Here is a 27,600-nt window from a genome sequence, read left to right on the forward strand (position 1 = left end):
TAAAAAAAAAAAGAGTCAATCTGACCCACACTAGCAGCTAAAAGTCAGGTTTTCATCCAAAAGACAGTCACCAGGATGACATGTTTTAAAGTAGTATTTTCTAAAAATGCTAAAACAAATGCAGTGCCTGTTCAGAACAGCTTGTGGAGAATCACCCAGTGTTTTGTCCGTGCTGCATAAGGGATTATTTTGTGTAGTAAGTAGGCCTGAACCTGTCCCAGCATGCACTGGGTGGAATGTTAGGTGGAGAATTATTAATATTTCCACTTTTATACAGAGTGTATTTGGCTTATTTAAATAGAACTGACCCATTCAAAAGAGGCCTGGCTTGTTCAGGTAATGCTGTGCTACCAAGCAAGCAAAGGTTTAGGTTTACTTTAGTGTCATAACTCTAAGAAATATATTCAATTTGATCTGTATGGTGGCCATGTTTGCTTTATCTTGGATGTTGTCTTGTCTCTTGAACGCTGCTCAGGTCGTTTGAATCACCTTTAGTCATGGTTGACATTTTTACTTTTAGGTCAGGCTTGATTTTACTTCGCATAAATTAAAGATTATTAATTAAACCTTTGTTTTTTTCCTGCTGTGTCACGAACTATCTGAGACTCAGACGCAAATTAGCTCCAAATAAGTGGCTAAATGCTGTTTAGCGTGTGTCGCTGTGGCGTCGGTGGAGGGAGGAAGCGTCTGGTTACTGTTCCGTGCTGACGTTTTACCTTTTACAGATGTGCCTGCTCTGTTAAACGGCTGTGACACGTGTAGGTGTAGCTGCTGCTTACAGGCAGGATGACTTAAAGAGAACATGGGGAGGGCCTGATGACAGAGACAACAGAGGAGTTTGTGCAGCTGTTTTACCGTGATGGATCTATTATCCAGCCATTACAAGATAAATGATCGATCTCTCCCGCCTTCCCCCACCTCCTCCCTCCTCATTGCTGCTGCTCCTTCTGCAAAATTGAAATGAGAACAGAAAGGAAGAGGAGGAGGAGGATGGTGGTATGATTAGGGGCTAGGTGAGATGCCCATTAATTTAAGAGAAAAAAGGGAGGAGGAGGAAGAGGAGAGCCGGGGAGGATAGGCCGACCCCACGCCGGGCCATCAATCAAAAAGGCACACGTCTCTGACGTGATGACCCAGCACTCTCTGCCTCTCTGGCACCCTAATTAGAATTCATAGCAAAATAGATGCAAGGAAACGGTATGGGCCCTTCATAATTTTATAGGAAATTTATTGTTATTAGAAGAACCATTTGCTTAGTGTGATTTTTCCATTACCGGCTTGTCACGCAGGGTAGATAATATGGTCGAGGAGGAGGGGGAGAGGCGTATGAACCCCATATATTGGGGTGTCAGTTTTGTTGATGGTGCATGTAGTTTACCTTGGAGCTGTGTCTAATGGGGGAAGTTGGTGGAGAATGCACAAAGGCTTGCAGCGGGATGCACCTCAGAGGCGGGAGAGGCTGTGTGAGAATGACAGATGCCGACACGTGCTGCAAGTCTGTTACTAATTGAGCAGGTTTACCTTCAGCAGCTGTCTAAACTGTCAGTTTAAATGGCTTCAAACTGTTTTTATTTCAGTGGCTTTCTCTATAATCCAAAGACCAGTTCAAGCCCTGTTTGGTGGATTATTCAGAGCAAATTACTGATATAAACTGAGATGTAGAGACAAAGGGAAGTGCCACGAACTGCAGTTCCTCAAATGACCTAAGTGACCTGTGACGGTTTGGACATTTTTAACATGGAGGTCTGTGAGGAATGACTCGCTTTCTATAGCTAGCCCTCAAGTGGTCATTGTAGGAACTGCAGCTTCCATGTTAGCTTAATTTCTTAGCTTTATGCCGGGTTTACACTGTGCGATTTTGGGTTGTCACAGACGAAAGACGAGCATCGTAGGATATCCATGGCCGTGGCTCTAAAACGATGGTCTTACGTCGCACTGAGCGGCAGGTTTTATGACGGCGAGATAAAATTCGGTGTCAGAAATTTAGGATGACTGTCTCACAATGTGACAGCTGCTACGACCTGTCACTCCATGTCCTCCTCCTCCTCGCATGTTGACGTACGTCGTAACCTGATTCAGTAAATGGTCATCGTACAATTTGCACGCATCAAACTTGACGTTGTACCGTTGTCACGTGGCATAGTGTGTCATGCAATGGTCTTATAAGATCGTAAAAAATGGCACAGTGTAAACTGGGCTGTTGTTGTTGCTTCTGTCAGTATAACAACTTATAACTACAGATGGTGGCTGCAACACATCACTAGCCTAGAGGTCACCCTCCCTGCCTTAGCTCCATTCATGCTCCACCCAAAGACACCAGCAGAGTCAATAGCCGGATACAGTTCTACCCTGGCCAACCATCTTAATTCCTGTTCTATTCTATACAAAGAATCAGTCTGGTTTCTGTGGGTTTGAGCGGCAGCTAAAGAAGGACAATGTATGATGTGAAACCAAATCTAAATGCTTCTTATAAATGGCTGTCATCAAGTTTTGGTTGTCAGTAGTAGGTTAAGTAGGTGGGATAACATGCATTTTTTAACAGTGTAAAATAACATTATCATTCAGTTGGCCCATCTAGATCTGCCTTTCAGAGCATCTCTGGCTGAATATAACTTCACGCATCACTGTAACGCCATAAAGCACGCTTGTTTGATCCTCTAGTGATTCATCCATCAGTGTTTAGTGTGTCAGAAAAGCTAATCATCGCACAGATCCAAGGTACAGACACACACCTCATACACACACACAATCAATGCAGGCTCATGGTGGGTAAATGCACCGGGTTCCCACAGGGCCACCGGTGCCCAGAAGGCTTTAATTGGGAAGACCAGATTCTGCTCCCCTTCTCCTCTTCTTCTGCTGTTTGCCTGCCTGTGATAATGCTGTTTGCATATTAATACACGCCGCCGTGTCACTCACTCTGCCTCACAGTCAGTCAGCGAGGCAGCAGGCAGTTGTGTGGCGGTGGGGGAGCATGCAGCAGCCAAATGGGTTTTTTCCTCCTACCAATAAAACATAGTTGATTATTGGTTCTCTCAGCTGCTGGCCCGCTCTCTCCATGAATTGAACATTTATACTTGAGAGTAAGAAACACTCTTACTGATGGATTTCTTTCACATGCAGGCAAACATCTTCCCTCTAATTATCAGCTAACTACTCAGAGGCTGGACCGTGTTTATTGTAATCAGTGCTGTAAATTGGCATCGTGTTATTTTTTGAAGTGCAATTATAATACTGCGTAACCAGGGTTGCGTCTGTTAAACTGTGTTTTATTTCTCCAGAGTCTGGTTTAAAAGATAAAGTATTTGTTCAATTTGTGCCACAGATCCTCACAAACTCCATTAACTCGTGCATTAACAGTAAAGAGGAGGAAAACTTAAACGAGCCGCTCTCCCCCTCTCTCTCTCCCCCCTCTCTCTCTGATCTGCAGCTGGTGGCCGGCAGTGTGGTGATGGCCTTCGAGGAGGTCTGCCCCGATCGCATCGATCTGATCCACAAGAACTACAGGAAACTCTGCAACCTGCTGGTGGACGTGGAGGAGTGGGGCCAGGTGGTCATCATATCCATGCTGACACGCTACGCCAGGACGCAGTTCACCAGCCCCTGGAAGGAGGTGAGGAATACAGTGGCATATCAAGACTTTATTACTTAGTCAAACGGCTGTTTGAATATAAAATGTCACAGGTTTAAAACAACACAATCCTATATTCTTGGTCCCCATTAGCTATATATTTTGATTCTTTTAGATGCGTTTGCCTGGTGCTGCGTTCACATTTTAGTCATTCAAAGGGTCTTGTTTGGCGTACACCAAGGTTTAGATGGTGCAGTCACACCAGAGTTTGTTCGACATAAAGAATAACTCTTCTTTATTATTGAGAGACTGATCCATAGCAGTGCAAAACCTAATGTCCTGAAGCCTGATGCAGCGCTGGGTTCTTGTGCTGTGACCTCCGCAGACAGCTTAAAGATGCAACAACACACAGAACAATGTGTGAAAGGCTTCACTTTATGTAGAACGATGTTCTGTGTTTGCGTTTCCAGGGTACTGTGTTTGATGAGAACGATAAGGCGTTCTACGACTCTGACTCTGAGGAGAAGAAAGACCAGACGCAGCAGCCCTACGTCATGGATCCAGACCACAGACTGCTGCTGAGGAACACCAAACCCCTGCTGCAGAGCAGGAACACTGCTGTGAGTCTGTCCAGATATGAACTCAGCCTCAAATCCTCCGAAAATGCTGCTGCTGCTGCTGCAGCCCCGTATGGACTCCTGCACACCTAAAGCATTACAGGCCACACTGTGTTATATAAATACCTCATGCACAGCAGGACACTTAATGCACACAGACGGGAAAACCTGCTACTCTTATAGTGCACCTCCTCCCAGGATTGATAAAAAAAAACACAGTGAGTGCAGATCTCCATCATCCAGGAGCCTCAAGGTCTCTGTTGCTGTGTAGCAGCAGGAGGAAAAATGCTCCCAAATGAAAGTGTTGATTAAAATGTGACATGCTGTGTCTTTACTCGCGACAACGCGGTGACATCCTCCATCTTCATAGACGCCTGAGCCCTTTTCATTCTGCCTGCGACGACGGACACACGTCCTCCCCGCTATTTAAAGCTCCGCTGAAAAATTACCTTTATAGAGTCACGTCATGAGCGCCTTTGTGGAGCCGTGAGGGATGCATGCACAGGAAGACAGGGTTTATTTTTGTGTAGGTAGACATGGCGGCGTGACATGTAATAAACTTACAGAAGAAGCAGAGAATAAAGGAAAAATAATCTGAAAGAAAGTAAAGGAAGCAAAGATCCACATTTTCAATTAAAAAAAAAAATACCAGCTGTCCATTTACTTTTGGTCACACAGCTCATATCTGTTTTTTTTAGGTTGTGATGTGTGTTGCACAGCTTTACTGGCATCTGGCGCCAAAACATGAAGTCAGCATCGTCACCAAGTCACTGGTCCGACTTCTGAGAAGCCACAGGTTAAAAAAAAAAAAACAACAACACAAAATACTTCCTGTGTGCAGTCGCCTGCATTTGTTCTCTGACACCTGAATCTCTTTGTGCAGAGAGGTGCAGTACATCGTGCTTCAGAACGTCGCCACCATGTCCATTCAGAGGAAGGTAAGTGTGACGGAGGACACGGCAGATCCGTGGTGGGGTTTATGCAGCCTGTGCCGTGACATGAGGTCTGTTTGAACAGGGCATGTTCGAGCCGTTTATGAAGAGTTTCTACGTGAGATCCACCGATGCAACGCACATCAAAACACTCAAGGTAGCTGCCGCTTATTATGTGTAATGTATGTCTGAACATTACTTTCTGGAATCATCATGACACCATCCTTTGTTGCAGTTGGAGATTCTGACCAATCTGGCCAATGAAGCCAACATCTCCACCATCCTGAGGGAGTTTCAGGTCTGTGTTTTGAGACAATACTTGATCTAAGATGGCAAAAGACAATAATATTTTACTAGAATTCACCTCCATGTAAATGGAAATCTGTTTGTACAATGTTTTGTGGCCGCTAAGTGTTGATAATATCAGGAACGGGTCCATGTGCCGGTCGCAGGAACATGATTCATGGCTTCACTGTTGCACTGAGGATGTTTCTAGTGCTGCCAGTTCTTTATGGCCTATTTCAGAATGTGACACGAAGAGTAAATTCTGATGACTTAAGACAATTATAGCTTAGTTTGGTTGCTTTTGGTCTGTTTTTTTGGCAGCTTTTTATCAAATACATCTAACAGGCCTGTGGGTTTGGGCCTCAGAGGGTTAACATATCCTTAGACACTATTCTCGAAACAATGATTTTTTTGATGTTCATACATCTTTACCCTTTTGTGTACATTTTTCTGACTGTAAACAGACAAATGTCTTCACACAAGGAGTGAATGTGTTGTATGCATGTCCCCAAAATATGCTCCTAAAGCTTGACACCCATCACGGGCTATGATTCAAAAATATATTATGCATAAAAAAGTCTAATAATAGGAGCCTCCTGCTGATTTTCAACACTTTCTTCCCCTCGTTGTTATTGTGATGTCTTTTTTTTTTTTTTTTTTTTTTAGACCTATGTGAAGAGTCAGGACAAGGCGTTTGCGGCAGCCACCATTCAGGCCATCGGCAGGTGTGCCACCAACATCTCTGAGGTGACGGACACGTGTCTCAACGGCCTGGTGCTGCTGCTGTCCAACAGAGACGGTAAAGAGCGCCCTCACCCTGTGCAGATGCTTCATTTCTTCTGTTTTATTCCAGGTGTGTGAGGAGTTTTGTTTTTAATTATTATTATCTGCAGAGACGGTGGTGGCCGAGAGTGTGGTGGTCATCAAGAAGCTGCTTCAGACTCAGCCCACCCAGCACAGCGAGATCATCAAACACATGGCCAAGCTGTTCGACAACATCACTGTATGTATGCTCCGCCGTTATTATATTCTTATTTGTGCTTTTTTTTTTAAACATGACAGAGTTTGGGTGTCATTTTTTTTTTTTTTTGGCTCAGGTTCCGATGGCCCGAGCCAGCATCCTGTGGATGATGGGCGAGTACTGCGAGCGCGTGCCAAAGATCGCGCCTGATGTGCTCCGGAAGGTGGCCAAGACTTTCACAGCAGAAGAGGACATCGTGAAGCTGCAGACGGTCAACCTCGCTGCCAAACTTTACCTGACCAACTCCAAGCAGGTACCAAACACAGAGAGAGCGCGCTAAATGAGAGCATGTGATGTGATGGCACCAACTGTCTAAAGGCCTATTGGGCTGGGTGGGTGGGGGGGTTATTGGCCTCTGAGCTGGGTTTATGAGCCCAGACGCTGAGCACATTATTGCTCCTCATAATGTGTGTTGGGAAGAAGAGGGAAGACACTGCAGTAAAAGAGCAGAGTGAGAACGCTGTCAGCAAGTTTGGTCTTTATGCTGGTTTAATAATTTGTCAGTGGAAGTGCTCTGTCTGTTTAAATAAAAGTGTTTCACTAAATCTTGGAACTAATCGTGATCTTCCTGATCCAATGCCTTACACATCCCATCATGCTCTTCTGCCCTGACAGACCAAGCTGTTGACTCAGTACATCCTGAACCTCGGCAAATACGACCCGAACTACGACATCAGAGACCGAACGCGCTTCATCAGACAGCTGATCGTTCCTCACGAGAAGAGCGGCGCCCTCAGCAAGTACGCCCGGCGCATCCTACTGGCCTCCAAACCAGCTCCGGTGCTGGAGTCTGCTTTCAAAGGTAGCTCATGCATTTTAAATATTCTGTCCTGTAATAACTTTAAATAGCTTTATAAAAACCCCGCGCCTGTTTGGAGAATCACTGAATACATTTGCAGAGATGATTCAGGCTGTGGTTTTATCATTATTCTGGTGCGTCTGTGTCTCTGAAGGGCAGTTAGGTCAGACCCCTTTACCTTGCACTAATGAGATGGGTAAATTATTGAGCTAATGCTAACCTTTTTCAGACACAGACAGGGGAAGAAGTCTCCTTCATTTAGCTGTCTGTTCGCTCTTCGACAAAAGGGACAAAAAACGCCTCCTGCAGCATTAAAATTCACAGACGGTCCACACGGTTCTGGATGTTTATGGAGAGCCTTAACCACCCCTGCCATTCTTAATATTCACCAGTGAAAGCTTTTTTTTTCTGTAGCCTGGCTCTGCTCTTCTTGAGAAGTTTGTCATCAGCCTATTGGCGCCATTTAATCACATTTTGTTAAGGATAAGGCTACTTTACTTTTCTCCACCGTCATGGTTCCTACTTTTTTTGTGTTTTGTTTGAGTTCAGATCGGGATCGTTTCCAGCTCGGCACACTCTCACACAGCCTCAACGCCAAGGCGGCAGGATACCAGGAGCTGTCTGACTGGCCGGCTGTCGCTCCTGACGCGTCTGTGAGGAATGTGGAGGTCATTGAGCCTGTAAGAAATCTATTCTAGGTCTCTTTTACACTGAAATTAGAATATTTTAACACTGTAAACCTGCTAAAAAGGGGAGGAGACTGTGTCCCTACTCCTCTGATATTATATCTAATGTTCTAATAAGTGCTAAATCCTTGATAAGTGACTGCTGATCAGAAGGAGACAGAGCAAAAGTATGCTGGCCAAGGCTGATATAATTAGTCAAAGCACAACAGAAATGTTTCTAGGGACAATAAAGGCGGCAGACCTGGCTGTGATATGCTAATATTAAGCTAAATGCTAATGAATAATGTGACCAGGAGGTAAATAAATCTCATGTGCTACAGCATGGACGAGTAGCAGACTCGCATGTTCAGAGGCAGAGTCATTTGACCTGTCAATGACCCTGTTTGGGCCCTTTCACACACAAGATGAAAGAGATGATGAATTAGCAACTTTTTTCATCACATCATAATAATAAGCTGCATTATTAATCATACCAACATCCAGCATCACCTGTTTCCAGTGTTTGTTTTGCAGCTCTGAGCTGGATAAATGAACGTTCATACCTCTGTTCCAGGACTTTGTTGTTCTTGTTACAAGCTGAAGAACAAAAGTTGCTTTTCAGTGAGAGATACTATTGATTTTTCTTCTCTCCACAAAATGTTTGTTTTTGGCAGCTAATGGGTATCCTAATAAAACAATAAACAAGCATGCAGCAGTCATTTAGAGGCGACTTAATGAAGTTGTTTAGTGTGAATGTTTCACTGTTTACTTACTGCAAAATGTTTGCATACATTTCTGAATGTTTGCCTGTTCAGGTGAAAGAGTGGGTGCCGATCGCTGGGAAGGCCAAGCAGCAAAAATCTGATGACAAGTTCTACTCGGACGATGAAGATGAGAAGGAAGAGGAAGGTTCAGACAGCAGTGGCAGTGAAGCCAGCGGCAGCAGCAGCAGCAGCAGCAGCAGCAGTGAAGGTTTTTTTTCCCCACAGAGGGATAAAATAATATAATTTCTAATAAAAGTAAGAAATTTATGGCATCATATTCACTCAACTGTGTGTTTGTGCTGCAGAGTCGGGCAGTGAGAGCGAGGAGGAAAGCAGCGAAGAGTCAGAGAAGACCTCCACTGATTCTGGAAAGAGCTGCAGTGAGTCTGAATCTGAACAAAAGAAGAAGAAAAAGACCAAGAGGGCGGCGCTGAAGACGAGCGAACACACTGCTGCTGACAGGTTGGCTGAGATCCCTGCTGTGTGCTGCACTTCTCCTCCTCTGTCCAGATGTTACCTGCTTCTTTCACTTTCTCCCTTTCTCACTCAGATAATTAGACAGGTGTGTGTGTGTGTGTGTGTTTGTAGGAAGCACTTGAGGTTGCATTCAGCAACATGTGTGACTCTGACTCTGCTGCATCAATAATCTCAACCCCCATCTGTTGAGAACTTGAGCCATTTTTATTATCTGTGTGGCAGCCTGCTCGCCGCCAGGATATTTCCTTCTGTTCTTCTCTAATTTCCACAAACACTTCATCCTCTGTGTGTCGGGAAAACGCTGAAAGATTTGAAGGTGCTACTTGTTTTGTGTATTTGTGTCCACGGCTTCACCAGAAATTGTCATGAAAGCTTCCTTTAATCATGCACGCCTCAGTACCTCTTCTGCTTTTTGGGCATTTCTCCACTCCTGTCATATGTTCAGTCTATGTGTATAAAGTCCTGCACCGCCGTGAAAACAGCACAATCATGGCTACAAATAGAGAGAACTCAGAAATGTGTGTTTTTATAAATACCCCCAATATTGAGTTTAAATAAATCAGAGCTCCATGTGCATGTTTACAGCCTTTACAACTCAGGTTTTCCCCTCAAAGTTTGCTGAATTTTTGTCATGTGACAGCTGGTCACAGGTTGATCAAACACAGCCTGTTAGTTGTGAGAAGAACTGTAAAAATTTTTGTTTTTTTACATAATCTTGCTAGTGCTAATAATTTGTTTATGGTGATTAGTGGAACAGAAGCGATGAAATATCACTTAATTTTAAGCTTAGAGTCGATCTTACGTCCCTGAAGGTCACACATGATGCATTTAAGTACAATTGGAAAGCATAAAGTCTTAAAATCTGCCTTTTCTTTGGCAATTTAAGTGAAGAAAATAAAAAAAAAATGATGCACTGCCAGGTTTTGGCGTTCTAAGGATAGAATATAAATCATGTTTTTTCATGTAGAAAGATAAAAATAATGTACGATAACAACGTACTGTACAAACACCCCGTCTTTCTTTGCTCTCCTCACACACACACACACTGTGAGGCTGGCAGGGCTGCTGGAATATCGTTAGTGTGAGTTCCATTAACAAGCTAATCAAGGAGAATTTTCCTCCCGTAGCGTAACCCACATTTACATGGCTAATGGATAATGACTTTTGATTGGTCATTTAGCAGCCTGGTGTTACCAATGAATGAGATTTGAGTCATTACTACTGAATATATGCTCACGCAGTCCTCTCTGACACACTGGCAAATTTACTTTCTTATGCACTCTACTCCATTGGCTCACGGACACACAGAATGTACCTGATTTCGATGTGTGACAGGCCGCCGGCTGACCCTGTTCTCTCCATTAGAGAGTATAATTAGAGCAACTCACCCCAGTGCTCAAACACACACACACACACACACACACACACAAACACACACGTACACACGGTAATTAGAGCAGCTCACCCCAGTGCTTCCACAACAAACACAGCATAATGCCCTCATTATGGCCCAGTCATTCCAGGCAGGGCCTAATCAGGCCCACAGTGATTTATATCACTTTTTCCTGTTCGCAGCAAATGAAATCTGTAGGCCAAATTAATACTGGCTTTTCATCATCGCCCAAGTTAAAAAGCCAGTTACCGTCACAATTCCCCTCATTAATTTAACGGCTGAAAATCCCAGGCAGGCGGAGTAAACACTCATTATCCGGACAAATTGAAGAGGGACAGAGCAAGAAGTGAAAGAGAGAGAAGAAAGATGGAAAAAATCTTTCTGACTGAACGCTGCAGTGAATTAACTTCACAAACAAACAGATTGATCACTGCTGCTCTGATCAGGGTCCAGCTCAGGCGCTCACTTCAGATAGAAAAAGGAAAACGATGCTGCTGTACGTGACCATTTGTTGTGACATATTTGTGTGCTTGTTTCTTACGTGCATGTTTTTGTGTGCGTCTCAGTGACTCAGATGAAAACGGTAACGGACCGATGGATCAAAGCGGCAGCTCCTCCTCTTTGGAAAGCTCCTCTGACTCAGAGACGGACTCCGAGGACGACTCGGACTCAGACTCCCCTCCACCACAGAAGAAGACGCCTGCAAAGACCAAACCCAAGGTGACGCTAAGATCAAAACATCATCAACAAAACATCATCATCCTAAATACCCAGCACTACATCATCGATGATGTGTGTGTAATACAAATGGACAGTCTCACCTGTGCTCATTGTACAACAGTTAGGCCAAAACACCTCATTTAGGGGGCAGCCATGTTTGAAAGAGACTCCATCTTGGCAAAGCCAGCAGCCTGGATGTTCCATTGGCTGTCACATCCTCCTTTTTTAGCCAACAATACCTGATTATTATAAACATACTGAAAAAGATGAGCATTTGAACACAGATTTGCCTGAAAAAAAAAAACCTAAAACGCCAACAAACATCTCTAAAAACTTTATTTGAGTACTTTTAGTTGGGCCCCATCCACTAACTTAAAGGATGGCCTATACTGCAACCAGCCACCAGGGGGCGACCCACATGTTTTGGCCTCACTTTAAACACTCTGTGATTCTTTGTGCTAGCTGATATCCACATAAACCTAGCTAATCTAAAAAATGTGTGGGCATGTACGACGTGTGTTTTTTTTTTTTTTGTTAACGTCATTGTCAGTTCACTTCCATATGTGCAGGACAAACAAATGACTCCTCACCGTGTGTCACTTGTAGAGACTGCCCTCATGGCCATTGATTAGTCATGTGACATGGATAGATTGTGACAGAATGTAAACAGTTTCCACCTCCCTATGAAAAACTAGATCTAAAAAAAAAAAAAAATGGACAGTCGGCAGTGTATGTGGATCTTTGTTGCCGTGGCAACGCACTGCTGGATTCATTACCTGCTTCTAAAGATGTTGTTTTTCAGCTGTTACTAAACATATAATACGACTTTCTGATGTAAGGTGTTGACAGTATGTCACTGTGAGCAGGATAATGGCCGCCCTTGCTGCACACGTGTGGATCTTTCCTCTCCTCTTTTTTTCTTTCTTTGCTTTTCTATGCTATGAAATTCTCATTTCATACACTTTGTCATTTGGCCTATGAATTATGCATCTACCCCCTGTTTCACACACACACACACACACACACACACATTCCTCTGTTTCCAACCACCCTTTGCTAACAAGGTTTCCATCTCTATTACCGGCACCGAGTGTCAATCAGAGGGAATCTGATAAGATAGGCCTCTAACTTTATGGTTTGTTTTCTCTCCTGTTGTCTCTCTGTCCCTATGTGCTCAGCCTGGAGGTGCAGAGTGGAATTTTATGGTTCTTTATGTGACGTGAATGGAGCCTGGTTGGTTTAGGAGCGCACAGAGAAAAGGGTGATAAAAGGCGCTTGTTCGTTTGAATGAGGTTTTATTTTTTTGTGTTGTAATCCCCACGAGTCACCAACAACCTGACAAACCCGGCTCAGTCGCAGGAGGTGGCGTGCAGTGGCTGTGACACGATGCCATGCATGACTGATGGGTGAAAATTCCACACGTGTTGGGTATAAATGAAGAGAGTCTGGGGTTTTTTTTGCAGGGATGAGTGTGTCAGGTCTTCAGAGACACTGACAGTGAAATTGAAACATTTCAGTTTCAGTGCCACTGTTTTCCTCTGAGCTGCTCACCAGCATGTTTGCTTTTTTTTTTTTTTTTAGGCGGCGGTGAAGTCGAAGAAAGAAGTCTCTTTACTGGACCTGGATGACTGTGAGTTCATTTTGAAATTAGCTAAAAGATCCTAAAGGAAAGATCATGTGGGAGTGTGTGCACATGTGAAGTGTGAGTATGTACATGGGTAACATTTAGCATCGTTAGCATACCCATGCACACATACTCACACTTCACGTGTTTTTTTTTTTTATCTCACACACTGTATGTTGCAACCTTGAGTATTATTATTTGACTCTAAAAGTTCACTGAATGTTCCAGATCCCTGCTAGGGTATAGCTAGCGGGCTAACTGGTCCTGCCTTGCATCACTCTTGGCTTTCATTTTGTGTTAGCTAAAAGCCACACTGTTGCACATAATGTATAGGTTTTTATCACGTTAGTTTGAGAAGTCAAATAGCGAGGTAGCTAGCTTTTACATCCACTCAAATCATGTTTTGCTAATGAGTAAGAAAGCTGAATTTAGCCTTCTAGCTAAGAGTTAGCGTCCCATTCAGCCCCAACATTTGTGCTGAAATTGGTTTTCTTGCAATAAGTAGCTCAGAGAAACATCAATTTCACTTTAATTAGAATGATGAGCCCTTAACAATCTTGTCTTTTACATATGGTGCATTGACGTGCTATGTTGTGGCTAAAACAACAGAACGTGGCCTTAAATCTGCTGTAACAGAATTGTTGGTGCCCCCTTGTGGCAGTATGTGAAATCACACATTTCTTGTAGTTTTTATAATTTTCCCGTTTCTTCTTCGTTCAGTTTCTCCTGCACCCACAAACACTCCACAGTCTTCGGTCTTCTCCTCGAGCCTGCTGTCTGACCTCGAAGGCCTCTCCCTCTCCAACGTCTCCTCCACCATGCAGGTTGGTTCACCTCCTGTGTGTGTGTGTTGACATTTCCTCCATCAGCTGAGAGTCAGTCATTCCCTCATACAGCAGCAGCAGAGCTGTGTGTGAGGTGGTGAAATGAGCCTCTCTCCCTTGTGGAACATTTCTGCTTCCAGACGACAAACTATTGACCTTTTCCGCCTTGTTATATTTATAGCCAGTCAGAACGGTGCAGCAGCTCCGCCGGTTTCCTGTATCTCTTATAGTCTCTGGCTGTCTTTTCACTCTTCCACACCCTTGAACTCTATTTCTGCATCCACCCACTCTCCGCTCCTCTCCTCCTCTCGCTCTCTTATCTCTCCGTCACCTTCCATCTCTCTCTGTCAGATGTTGCGTCCCTGGTGTCTCCGTGTTGTGTATATCTGATGGTTGACCTTTCCTGCTGTGACGGCTCCTTTCTCTCCTCACTGTGTAAACGCCTCTGTGTATTTTGTATCTTGTCTTTTTTTTTTTCCTCTCCTCCTGGGAGGAAAATGTCCGGATCATTCTTTCTGCTGTTGCTGTGTCTATTTCGTGTCGCCGTAAAGAAAATCAGAAAATTCAGATCATGTTAGAATTTTATCAGTTAAATTACTCTCAGTACAAACCGAGGCTACAAGTCACGATTATTATTTCCCCTCTTTTTTATTAATCATATGACTTCATTGTCAAAATGTTGCTTATTTCTCCAAAGGTCGTAAATTTACAGTCATTTATGTAAATGATTAATAGATAAATCATTCATTTTCTGTTGTCCGTCTCCTTTTTATCACACAAGTTTATCATTTTTAAGATGGAACTGAATGTATTTCTGTTCCTCAAAGGTATCTTAATGCTGGAGGTGAAGGTTTTTGTATTTTTAGGCGATTAAGGTACATTTATTTATAGTGCGACCTCCTACATCTGCAAGAACTGTCTGTCAGAGGTGGGAACACTCAGCTGCTCAGAGCAGACTGCAAACAATGCAATGATTATTTTTAAAGATACCATTTTAGCCATTTAGCTTAGCTTCATATGAGTCATTTGACATTATATAGTTGTCATACATCAGGCATTTCTTTAAAGAACACCCTGCAGCTGATTGGATGGACCACCTGTCAGTCACGAGCTTACCAACTACAGAGGAGGACAAGCCTCAGTGGAGCTAGCAAATAGCAGTGTAGCATCTGTGTAAACCCAAACCAGCCAGCATAAGCCTCTTCCTCACAGGCTGCTGGTTGGTCTGAACCCCCTGAGGTTAAGCTGCAGCCACATAGCTTGAAGCCTGGCAGGAAGTGAATCTCTGAATTTTGTAATCCAAACCTTTGATTTAGCTAATTCGGCATGTGTAATCTGCATTGGTCGGAGTTATTCCCTGTCATGCAGGCGTAGATGTTTGTTGGTCTTTGTGGTGCGTTCAAGTGCAACGTGTGGCAAAACACGGTGCGTCAGAGGGAAGAGTTCCTGTTGAACGTGTCTGTTTTTAAGTGTGTGTGTGTTGATGTCCAGTCCCGGCCTCTGCACTGTCCCAGGTCAGCCGCTTGGCTCTGCTCTGTGTGTGTGTGTGTGTGTGGAGTTGCTCTGCATTCCGAGTCCTCCCCGCCTGTCAGTCAGTATGATTGACAGCTGCTCTCAGGCCAGCATTTATGCAGCACAAGTCTTGTTAGTCATTCTCTCCTCCTCAGGTGAAGGCCAGGGAGTAATAGAGAATAGAAATGCAGATTAGAACAGGGAACTTTTCGCACATCAACATCTGATTTAGAGTCAATTCTATGCATAAATACATGATGGGCAACGGGATTCATAGACAAGGGTAAATAACCTCACCTTTATCCACACACACACACACACACACCTCCCTGTGCATGCAGCTCTATCCCACACACACATATACACACACACACACTCTGGCCCCGGTGTCATTTCTATTTCTCAGCAATCTGCCCACAGAGGCAGCGAGTCTGTCTCAGCTGAGCGCTCGGGCCCTTTTAGAGAATTACTGCATGGTTATCAAAGGCATTTAGATTAACCCTGGTCACTGTCTTTGACCCAGCTCCTCCTCTCCTCAGCTTTCTGCATGCAACCCCTCTCTCTAATAACATTTTGACATTAGGATCTCTCACAAATGCCTCTTAAATCCCCCACCGTCCCACCCCGCCCCAAAAAACCCTCTTCCGACCGCTGTCCGTGTGTGCGGCGGGGGCGGCTCAGGCTGATAACTTTTCATTCATAATTAGCAGTCAGCGAATGGGGCTGCGTTGGGGGGAAATTGAACTGTCAGCGGCGGGGCGCGGGGCGTTTGACCCCATCACGCCCAGAGGGGGCCATCATAATTTGTTCATTTGGTGTCCATCAGCCGGGCGCCAGCTCACCCCCCCCCCCCCTGCTCCCCGCCGCCTCGCCTCCCCCCTCCTCACTCCTCTGACCTCCCCCCCCCCCCCCCGTAGTGGGCGCTCGGGGTTCACGTCTAATTATGAATCAGCAGAAGGACCTGGAGCGCCACGAATATAGAGGCTCCTGCCCTCCAAACCTCCTGCTGCCACTCAAACTGCAGAGATTGCCTCTTAAACAAGAATAAGTGCCCACACGGAAACAGCCGGCAGCTCCTCCAGGAAGTGTTTTAACACGGCGTTCCTTCGCTCATTAATTCACGCTCACTTTATACCTGCGTGAGGACATTTTCCTTCCTCCTCTGTTTTTTGGTCGTTCGCCTTTTTTCGGTGTTGATCACATGTGTGTGTGTTGTCTTTGCCATTCGCTGCTGCGACAGCCACTTAGCTGTTTAATTACTGTATTTATTTAATTGAATGAGGGTCTTAACCCTTTATTTTGAAATCTATAAACATAATTATGAGTTCATATCTCTGCTTTCATAAATAAGCTGCTGTTACTGTGCGTTTATTTACTACAGTCAGAGTTCCTGTGCAGTATAGCACAGTTAGGGGTTTAATTTCTATGTTTAAGGACCATTCTGTGTGTTTCCAGACTACTGTGAGGTTCCTTCTTTTAACAAGTCTTGTCTTCTACAATATGTATGGCGTGCAAATAATGCCCAAATTATGAAATTTTTAAGTCCTCTTCTGTATGTACAGACGTCACATCCTCACTAGATCACTGCCGCCTCACTCAAAACAAACATGGCCGCCTTCAGTAGAGAAGAAAACTGTGAAAACAGGAAGTAAAATAGACGATTATCAGCTTAAATTATAGTCAGCTGGACTCGACAGTGATCCTCAAAACTCAAACTGAAGGCCCCAAAAGTCTTCAGATTAGATTTCAGGTAGTCAGGGTTTAGGGGCGGAGCTGGTAGTGCTTTGTTTTAAGGGACAAAAGGCTCCTGATCATGACAATGCTGACAAAACATCGATGAAAGATGATCAATATTTCATAGATGAGGCGTCAGTTGAGCATTTCAGCAAACCAAAGTGGTGTCAGGTCTGTCAGGCTGATATTTCAGTTGTTTCTTCTCTCTGCAGTCCGTAAAACCAGATCTCAGGATGAGGTACTCGATGAATCACGTCAAGACCCGTCCTTATCGTCCTGACATTTTCACGTTCCAGCCTCAGTTTGATTTAGACACGAAAAACGACTTAGTCAGGATTAGGATTACGTTAAAACAGACACCTGCACTACATAGATGTAACCACCGGAGGGCGCCAGATATGTTGGTTTTCAACCAGAAAATTTTGAAAGCGAGTATTTTTGACTAAATATTTATTTACTAAACCGTAAGAATGTAAAATGCTGTTACCAGTGTTACTTTATTTTGCTGGATTTTGTCGACTAAAGTGTTGCTTGGTTCGTGTCGGTTTGGTTTCATTCATGTTGCTAACACAAAGGAAGCGTCGTCCCTTCACTCTAAAACTCAGATCAAGGACACACAACTGTTTCTGAATAACAGTCGCTCTGTTAATTCCAGTGTACTGTAATGGAGGAATTTGAGGATTAATCATTTCAGAATAGCTAATTTATGAACAAATTGGGATAATTGAACTAACCTCTGTCTGTGTGAGACTTCTTGTTCCATCAAAGTAGTTCTAGGCGGCTGTAGTAACATTTATTTAATTCAATTTGCCGTCAAGGTCTTTGTGACGCCCCTCAATTAATTGTCATCTCCTGACTGAAGGGAACAATTAGGGGGCCTAAAGTCAAACACATGTCCCTTACCTTAATCCTCACAACTCTTGTAGAGCATAATGAAAATCCTGTCGGTGCCGGTGTGAAAAAACCGAAATGGATTTTCAATATATGCCCATACATCTCTGTACACCTCCTTTGAAATCGCCCCTCCTCCTCCTCCTCCTCCTCCTCCTCTTCCTCACTACAAGGCTGCCCGGCGCCGGTTAGCCCTTTTGAATATGTCAGCGGGATTTTCAGGTCATTTGCCAGAAAGGATGCTGGGAACGCAGCGTCCGGGTTCTGAAGGTGACTGGTGTCTCTGTCATCCATCACAGGAGCTTCCTTTAAGTTGATGCATAATAGAGCCTCTCAATCAACTTCCTCGCTCATTGTCACCTCTCTCCTTCCTGTCCAGGGTGGAGACAGCGAGCCAAAAAAAAAAAGAAGTCAAGGTTACATCCCTCTTCTTCTCTTATTTACACATGAGGTGTTACAGGCCTTCAATAGATGGGAGGATGAAGGGGGATTGTGTGGGCACTGGTGTCAGGCTTTAACTGTCCACTGTGTCAAATTGGTGATAATAAGCGGTTTGAAGCGCTGTCCTGTTGCCGTTCGTTCCTCCTGTCTGGGGCGTCCTGAGGCGACAGACAGGACCTTGAAAGCAGGATGTGTCTGTCAGGGAGGTAAATCTCTGTTGTGATGGGGTGGCAAACATTACGGCGAGCTTTATCGACACCGACACCGCTCTGACACATCCAAAAGTGGCCCAATAAATTTGCAGGCTGGCGGTGGCGTGACGGGCGCCTGTGAGGGCAAGACGGCGCAACAAATGTTTGTTTGACCTCCTTCACAGGCTGGATACAGGAGACACCGTGTGTTTATTCTGGGTGTTAAAGTGGTTTTAACTCTTTGGATACTGGTGCTGATTGTGGACTTTGTAGATGTTATTATTGGTATGTTATTACAGAACATGTCGGCCGTATCAGAAGAGCGACATGTCAGGCTCCTTCTCCAGCTCAGGGGGTAGTTCTGATGGCCTCATGTCCCGCCTTTTTGGGGTCTGAGGCGCCGTCTTTCCATGTGTGCTGATATCAGGTCAGCAAAATAATATAAACACACGCTATTTTGAGGCTAATCCAGGAGCCGCCTGAGCATCTCTGCTCCCCACGGTTACTTCCACAGCTCAGACATGAAGCCAATATGAAGTCTTAAAAATTGCTCTTCACACTGCAGCCTCTAGGGGGCTCCAAAAGTGAGGTAGTCCTCATAGACTCCCATTTTTTTAATTCAAGTATATTATGATTTAAAATTACACTTAATTATAGCTGTATAGACTGTATATCAGATATCAGTCCAAATGCTGGCTAAATAGCAAGGACCTAAATTAAAAATACTCTTTATAGATCCACACTTTTCCATTGATTTGAAGGAAGGTTATTAGTGATCCATGTTTTTTGCATCTCGGCTGAACCGGCGGCCAAATTGATGGATGGGCGGCTGTTTATTTCTACCTTAATTCTACCTGAAAATATCATAAATATGTAGAACTTTCCGTTCTAACTTCTTCCTCCTACATCAAGGTTAGAGCATTAAAGCTGCCAAACATCTTGTCACTGCAGTGACTCCTCTCGGAGGACCAGCCGCCGGGTCAGATCACACTGGCAGCTTCGGTAAAACAACGTCGCCCCCGCTGTGTTTTCATACTCTCAGTCATCATCAGTTAAATATTTCACCGTCTCTTTGTTTTTTTACTTTCTTTTAAAGAGTAGAATTTTTTTTGTCTCTGAACTTGTGCTCATTTGCACCAGGATGACAAACATCTGTCTCTGTGCTGCTTTAGAGGGTGTTAAAAGGCTCTGTCTGTCCTTATGTTTTTAATTAATTACGGCTGTCACTCATCTCACGGGGAGCTCTCACTGAACGCTGAAACTACTCCGAGTTGTCATACTTTGATGATGGTTTTTATTACTTTGTGTTGCCGACATAAATAAAAGCAGAGGTGTGTGTGATTTCCCGGCGCGTTGTGTGATTATTTCTCGGCGCTGTATAGTATGTGTCTTGTGTTGCATTGTGTGGGCCGACCCGTCTTATCTCTCTCTAATGAGAGCTGACAGTCGCAAGCAGCAAGTGAAAATCTCAACACCGCCACGTGTGAACAATGTTCATCGAAGTAACAAGACGTTCATATTCCAGATACAAAAAAAAACAGACCAGCACAGCCGCTGCCGCCTTTCCTTTCTCTCTCAGATAATGCAATTTCCTGCCTCTGAAAAGGTAAAAGCTCCTTTAAACAGCCAGCGAGTGGCAGGTTTGGCCCGTGCAGGCACTTGTGTTTCTATTCATTAGAGGTTGTTTTTATTCCGCCTGCTTTGACTGAGCATCCAGCCCATTTCCATCTAACTGGGCTGATTGAGGACATTTCTTAAATGTGCCCCTCTTTACCCTACAGAGTTAATGAAGGGAAGGAGGAGGGGGGGATGTTTATCAGCTAACACTCGGTCCCACTTCTCTGAGGAGTGCTGCATCCTGGCTCCTGATTGGATGGATTCAAATGCATGAATATAGAGCGGAGATTCTTGCATTAGCATGGATGCATTTGGCTCTTAAGCGCCTTTTTAACCATCCTCCATTCTGCTTCTCAGCATTGTTTGTGTCCTCAGAGCTGCTGCACGTTGTCTCATGTTGTCTCACGTGCTTCCCCTCCAGGTCACCACTCCATCCTTTGGCCCGGTTAAAACCTACGAGCTGCTTCACCACATGACGGGAAAAGGTCTGTCCGCTAAGTACCACTTCCCCCGGCAGCCATGTTTGTACCAGCCCAGCATGGTCTCCGTGCAGGTCATCCTGACCAACAGCTCGGATCACACCCTGGAAGAGATCCACGTAGGAGACCGGAGTCCTGCAAGCCTCAACATCCACTGCTTTAACACGATCGGTAAGAGGACGCACAAAAACACACCGGCTGCTTCATTGTAATCATCATGACGTTTAACTGTACGAATGTTTGGGGTCACTCCTGCTCCTTGTCTGTTTTCTCAGACAGACATTAAATGATCATCATGTCATCAAAAACCTTGAAGCCTGTTGAAGCCAATACTTCAGCAAATAGCCCCGTCCCAAACCAGCTAATCCCTGTTTATTAGTATCGATCCGGTCCAACAAACCATCTCCATATTTCTTCACACACAGTATGATATAAGAGCGTGGCGCCCCCTTCTCTTCTTCAAGTGCACACAGACACAGACAGACAGAAGTGGTGTGCGCTGGAGCATGTTAAAACTGTCAATTGCAGGGGATTGATTGGGCATTGAAGGAACTCGGGCAGTCAAACAGTGGGTAATTTAGATCGATCGAGTCGGGCGCCTGTGAGCAGGCGGCTGGACTTTGTTTTGGATAAGTTGACAGACGATGAATACAGACAACGCTTTACGTGAGAGTGTGTTTGTGTTAGGTGAGGGATAATACACTACAGGGTGTGTATCTGCTTGTGTTGTTAAAGGGGTTAAAACGTGTTTACATCCACTGATTTGTCCAAATTAAGAGCTCATTTGGATCAGTGATACCGCCAACAAATGTGATCTCTGTTCAAAGTTTGAGTCAATCTCCAAGAAAGTGTATGCTAACAAGTAGCATCGTTTGTATGTTGTTAACTGCAATGACAGCTAAAACCTGAAAAAAATGTGATTTCTGAAGGAGGACTGGGCCCATCAAGTTCACACACACACAACCTCCTACTGTGTCACCAGATTCTGGGTTGAAGGAAAGTGTGGGAAGAAACACAGTTCAGCTCAGATAATGCTAATTGTCTGAACCAGCAGTGACGTCTCTCACAGATTTTCTGTAGAGATGTTTGGCAGCGCTGCATGCTGCCATCTTGGCCTCTCTACACTGTGTGATTTTTAGCAATCTTATAAGACCATTGCATGACACACTATGCGACGTGAATCTAATAAACTTCAATACGATGTCAAGTTTGATGCGTGCAGATTGTACAATGACCATGTCGTGGAACCTGCCTCACAGTGCAACGTAAGACCACCGATTTAGAGTAACACCTGCAGCTTATGCTGTTCCAGGCTGTTTACTTATCTTTAGCTTGTAAAATAATCGATAAGTTGGACATTTTTTAGAGTTTAGTTAGAGTTCTTTGAAGATGGACTCACTTTTGAAGCCAGCCCTCGAGTGGCCAATTGTGGAACTACAGCGTTTTTATGTCTGCATCATTTTTCAGCCCTGGAGGTGGCTGCGCAGTCAAACTAGACACTTTACAAAAACCCAGAACCTGATCCTGAAGCATTTGAAGGCAGACAGTGGAAAAACTAGGAAGAAACAAGCAAGCTGAGGAAAGGAGGAAAAGAAGAGGTAGATACTCCAACATGCAGCAAACATCCCAGATTATTAAAAAAACATACCATGTTACAGATTATTGTTGTTTTAAGCCTGAAAACTAAGTTTTACATTTGTTTTGATGTAAAATGATGTTAGTCCTGTTCGAACTTTTTCCACAATAAACATATTTATATCATAAATGTTATGAATAAACAACAATAGTGCAGAAGTGCATATAGATCTCTTATTATTTACCCATTAACTGCACTTAAGAAGGTTTCCCAGTGTTAAATTAGCACCTTCAGACAAAGGTTTGTGTTTACACAGTGGAGAATAAAGCTGCTAGAGAAGCTGTGAAGGCTGGATTAGAAGTGAGTCCATGATGGCTCTGTTCTGCTGAGTCTTTCCTCTGGAGTCTCCGCTCTCCTCTTCAGGCAGTGGAAAGAGTTATACAGTAAAATAGCCCTGCTCCGCCGAGGCCGAGGCGAGAGGCGTGGAGGATGTTTCTGTCTGTCTGTGTGCTTCTCGTCTTTAACCTCCCTCCTCCTCCTCCTCCTCCTCCTCCTCCACCTCCTCCTCTCTCAGCGTTTTTGGGCTTTGCCTCTCTCGCCCCATCTCTCTTGACGCTGATGCTCCCTTTGACAAGCCTGTTGTTTTGGAAATATGCTAGTCCTTCATGTGTTTTTTTTCCGAGCTGGAATGAGATTGAAGGATAGATTTCTCACACACGGTGGCCTTGCTTTGTGAAGTAGAAAACACAAGTGGTGTGGATGCCTGTCTGTTCCACTCTGCTGCTGCCCTCCTCCTCCTCCTCCTCCTCCTCCTCCTCCTCCTCCTCCTCTTCCTCTTCCTCCTCCTCCCTCCCTGCCCTTGTCACTCACACTTCCTTTTCTTCCATCCTCAGAGCGGTTGGAGCCGCAGGCCTCAGTGACGGTGTCCATGGGCATCGACTTTAGCGACTCAACGCAGGCGGCAAACTTCCAGCTATGGTAACATCTATTATTTCTTTGCATATTTCTCCTCCTCTCACTCTCTCTCTCTCTCTCGTCTGTTAATTCCCGCCTTCCGACCCGCTCTGTGCCGGCGCTCCCAGGTGAGACATCAGCCGCCATTGATCCCCGTTCACTGGGATAACAATTATTCCTCCACTAATCAGCCCGCAGCCCAAATCAACCTGCTGCTGAATGCCATCGGCATCACGCTGCTCAGAAGATCGATAACCTTATCAGAAAATCTGTTTGAGATAGGAGGAGGGATCAATCCGGCCCAAAATGCTGTTTAGGCAGCATGGCCTGCAAGACGATGAAGAGGAGAAACGTTTCATAGACAAAGCACGCCTGCTGCCGCTCACTCAGATTCAGATTAGGATGCTTTTATTTTCTTTCTTTGAATAAATCGACTTTTTTTTTTCCTCCGTCAGCACAAAGGAGGACCAGTTCAGTGTGTCCATCCAGCCGGCGGTGGGAGAGCTGCTGATGCCGAGCAGCATGACGGAGCAGGACTTCTGCACGGAGCAGAGTGAGTCTCAGCATCTTATTTTGAATGCGATATCTCCAAACTTTGGTCAAAGGTCACAGGCACAGGAGCTGGGGTCTCAGGAATAGTCTGACTGAATCAAAAATGAACTAATCAGGTCAAAGGTCAAGGGCTCACTGAGGTTCTGTGAGACATGAATGATCCTTCAGGGCTGTGACGTCACGCCTCTTCAGAAACTATTCATCAGGGGAATTTCCTTAAACGTGGCACAAAGGTTCAGTTGACATTAAGGATGAACCAATTAGAATTTGGTGCTCAGAGGTCAAAGGTCAACAGCACTGTGAGGTGCATTTGTTACTTTAAGATGAAACATTTTTGTTTGGTGATATCTTACCAATAACTCATGAAAATGTCTTCAGACCTGGCACAGACAGTCACCTGGACTCTAGGGTAAAATTTAGCAAATGTAGGTCAAAGGTCAAGGCCGCTAGGACCTCCATATTACAACTTAAACTGTAAATAAAACTCATACTTTGAGCATTCACCTAAAATCAGAGATGACATCGTTTCTTGTGAACATAATCGATATCTCAGCGATGTCACAGCGATGTCACAGTGAAGACAAAAGTCGTGACTTGAGTGTGGGCAGGTATAGATGTTAACCTTGGTGGAGGCACACAGCTGAAGGACTGCAGAAACATTTCAGCCAAACAAACGGCTGTCTTCTGCTCAACTGAGCTTTTATAAATGGAGATTTGCTGAATAATATTGGAAGGAGGAGGCAAAAACAAAGCCCGAAATATTCACTAAGGTCGTTTAATTATTCCAAATTATTCCAGAATTCCAACAAATACAATGTTTCTTAAATGATGTCTAAAGTTATTGACAAATATAATTAAAAAAGAGACAAAATCTGCATTTGTTAGGGATATATTATCAGCTGTGGAGCCCTCTCAGGATGCTGCTTGTGCTGTAGCTCGGAGAAATCAGATAAACTGCTCCGACTGTTTCTTCAGAGGTGATTAAACATGTGCTGTAGAAATCTAAAAATGACATGTTAATTAGTGTTTAATAAACATGTCGTCATCTTTTGTCCTTGAGGCCTCACACACACACTCACACACACACACACACACCTGTAGAGAGCTGAGAGCGCCCTCATATCCGGCCCATCAGCGCGCTCTTAAGTGCCTCCTAAATGCTGCTTCTGCATTAATTAATCTTAAGTCACTGAATACATTTTGCACTCAGACAAAAAAAAAAAAAAGAACACCGCCTCGTTTTGCACGACCGTTTTCTCTTTAGCTTCTTACATAAACCGAGTCAGGCTAATTAATTCTTTCAGGTGACAGCTTTTTATTGTATTTGCCTCTAAGACCTCTTTTATTTCAGGCTAACTTGTGCATATTTAACTCCGCATGAGGACGGAGGCTCCTTTGTTTTTTTTTTGTTGTTGTTTTCAGCAGCTTTTGTTCGTTTAGGCTCTTGTTCCACGGTTAAAAAAACAAAACAAAACAAAAAACATTTTTGCATCCTCCGCAGAAAAGCTGCAGGGCATGAATGAGACGTCGGCAACCGTCGCCATGGCAACAGCCAACACCTCCAGCCAGGCCATCAGCAAGCAGGTCCTCTCTGTGGCCAACGTAGGAGTGGTTTCGTCCGGTCAGAGCAACGTCGGCAGGTACAGGAACAATCACACGTCCACATCCACCCGTCTGCCACTGTCCTCTGATTTTGTCCCTCATTTGTATAAATCAGTAATTAAATTATTGATATAAATTATACATATACCAATAATGAATTTCAGGCTAAATATAGGATTCAAACATTGGTTAGCATATTATTGCAAATACTAGCAACACAGCTACACACATGGGGTTAAAAACTTCACTTTGCGTCATCGTTTCACTCCTGGGGAGAGTTTTGGTGCTCAGGCAGGCACTCCAACTGGAAGTGATTTAACCTTTGACCTCTGTTCCTGCTAATCCTTTAGCGACATAGCCAGAGGCAGCTTGTTTACTCTTTCTTTCACTGATGGACTGATGGAAGCAGGACTGAAAAAATGTTCCTGTCTACACACTGACTGTTCCACGGCAGCTTCAGAGCACATAATGAGGCCGATTTCTGAATAGATCTTCTCACGGTGTTGTGGAACTTGCCTGTCCTGACCTGAGGTCAGCTGACTCCTGACCTTCATCAGACTTTCCCAGTGCTTCATGGGCTAGAGGGGGAACCAGACCATGGGACAGAACATACAGACTCAACAAATGTTTGAAAATGTGGAATAAATGAACAAAACACAGGCAACATCTAACAGTATGTTCTCAAACGTCTGTTCTACATGTTGACTGCAGAGGTCCATGCCTGAGCGCCTCACAGTTTAATTCCATAGTAAATAAAAGTGCAGAAGATGAGGAGGAGGTTCAGAAATCTGGTTCCATGTGAGACCGATGAGACGAGCGTACATGTGCCTGTTATAATTGTGTGGAGTTAAACACTGTGTGTGTGTGTGTGTGTGTGTGTGTGTGTGTGTGTGTGTCTGCCTCACACAGACATGCCAGGGGAATGCCCTGAGAAGCCTGCCTGTGTAATTGGTGTACACAGAGTGTGCTAATGAGCTTCCTCCTCTGTCACGCACACGCGAACACCTGATAGATAATTACACCTCCCTCTCTCCCTCTGTTTCCTGCTCTTTCAATTCATCCTGCTGCCCCCCCCACCAATCTGTCTCCCACCCCTGCATCGCTGTCTCTCTTTCACTTCCTCTTTGTCTTTCACTCCATCCCCTCCTCCTTGTTTGTAGATTTGTGCTGGAATAGAAGAGGAGGATGAAGAGGGGACAGTGAGGAAGTCAGAGTGGGGGTGGGATAAGACATTTTGCACAAGGGCACAGGGAGCTGAAAGAGTGAGTGGAAATCAATGTCAGCCAGTGGGAGAGGCCTGCATCCAATAAGCCCATACCTCATTCACAATAACCAATCGCTTAAATGGCTCCATGTTATCAATCTCCCTCTGCTGCGTGTGTGACGGCGTGCCCGTGCTGTTGACGCCATCGCTGCATGCTGAGCTCCAGGAAGCCGGCCTCTAATTCTGCCCGTTGGCAGCAGATCAAAATATTAACTGATGTAATTATTGTTTGGTCGCAGCAATAATGTGAATAATTGATTCGTGAGTCAACAGAAACTTCGTCTGCTGTGATTTTGTACATTTTTTTTGTACAAGTTTTGTTGTTAAATTCATTCTTTTGATTCTCTCCTAACCTTCAGAGGAACTTGTGCGACAGATTAAGCCAGAAAGAGTCCGAAATTTAGAAATGAGAAGTGACTTTTTGTCTGAAGTGAGGCTGTAGCGACGCAGAAACATCCTCCGGTGTGAGCTGTGCGCTCTCTAAACCGTCCAGAGGGAACACTGCGCTCACAGCTTTTGGTTCCACCAGCAGCTTTTAAATCACTCATTTGTGAATCAATTTAAATCAATATCTTAAATCTTTCTGCTTTATAAAATAATCCTAATCCTGATCACTTATACCTTTACAGTGCTAATCAGGACATATTTGTGTGTTTTTAGCCAGTAGATAACCCGCTGATGTCATGGTGCTGCTGGTGTTTTGCCACTTCGAATATCTCACACATGCAGCAGAGTGATCGATCCGATCGGATGCTCCCACTGAGAGCTGATTGTAGAGGTCGCTCTGCATTACATGTGATGTGTGTAAGGCGACCTCCATCCAAGACCCGTCCAGCCACACTTTTTATTTTTCTTCCTCCTCTGATTTCCCCGTGGAGGAACGGAGCTCTAATCCAGGTGGGATGACAGGAGAATCCTCCCACCTGACACTGTACCTGTGTGTGTGTTTTAAAGTGACCCTCTGCATCCCTGCACTCCCCGTGTTTATCAGCAGGGTGCAGCACTGCTTTTCACAAACAGGCGTGGAGGCCTGAGAGAGGGGGAGTAACACAGGGAGGAGGGGGAGGAGGGTGTGATGCCACTGAAACACAGAAA

At 44.5% G+C, this 27,600-nt stretch overlaps 1 protein-coding gene across 2 annotated transcripts in view; it reads left to right on the forward strand.

Annotated features, from left to right (window-relative positions):
• Window positions 1-27,600, forward strand: part of ap3b1a (adaptor related protein complex 3 subunit beta 1a) — a 41,078-nt gene that overhangs the window by 9,542 nt on the left and 3,936 nt on the right. For both annotated transcript variants that reach the window (XM_028417182.1, XM_028417181.1), the window contains exons 7-26: window positions 3,431-3,613; window positions 4,042-4,191; window positions 4,887-4,984; window positions 5,072-5,126; window positions 5,206-5,277; window positions 5,356-5,418; window positions 6,072-6,204; window positions 6,299-6,408; window positions 6,503-6,679; window positions 7,042-7,228; window positions 7,775-7,905; window positions 8,706-8,862; window positions 8,960-9,116; window positions 11,091-11,244; window positions 12,826-12,874; window positions 13,589-13,692; window positions 20,500-20,728; window positions 23,027-23,111; window positions 23,543-23,640; window positions 25,141-25,279. In XM_028417182.1, coding sequence (XP_028272983.1) covers window positions 3,431-3,613; window positions 4,042-4,191; window positions 4,887-4,984; window positions 5,072-5,126; window positions 5,206-5,277; window positions 5,356-5,418; window positions 6,072-6,204; window positions 6,299-6,408; window positions 6,503-6,679; window positions 7,042-7,228; window positions 7,775-7,905; window positions 8,706-8,862; window positions 8,960-9,116; window positions 11,091-11,244; window positions 12,826-12,874; window positions 13,589-13,692; window positions 20,500-20,728; window positions 23,027-23,111; window positions 23,543-23,640; window positions 25,141-25,279 — 2,531 coding nt within the window. The remainder of the gene's footprint in view (window positions 1-3,430; window positions 3,614-4,041; window positions 4,192-4,886; window positions 4,985-5,071; window positions 5,127-5,205; window positions 5,278-5,355; window positions 5,419-6,071; window positions 6,205-6,298; window positions 6,409-6,502; window positions 6,680-7,041; window positions 7,229-7,774; window positions 7,906-8,705; window positions 8,863-8,959; window positions 9,117-11,090; window positions 11,245-12,825; window positions 12,875-13,588; window positions 13,693-20,499; window positions 20,729-23,026; window positions 23,112-23,542; window positions 23,641-25,140; window positions 25,280-27,600) is intronic.

This window comes from Parambassis ranga, chromosome 12, assembly GCF_900634625.1.
Source record: "Parambassis ranga chromosome 12, fParRan2.1, whole genome shotgun sequence".
NCBI classification, from domain to species: domain Eukaryota; kingdom Metazoa; phylum Chordata; class Actinopteri; family Ambassidae; genus Parambassis; species Parambassis ranga.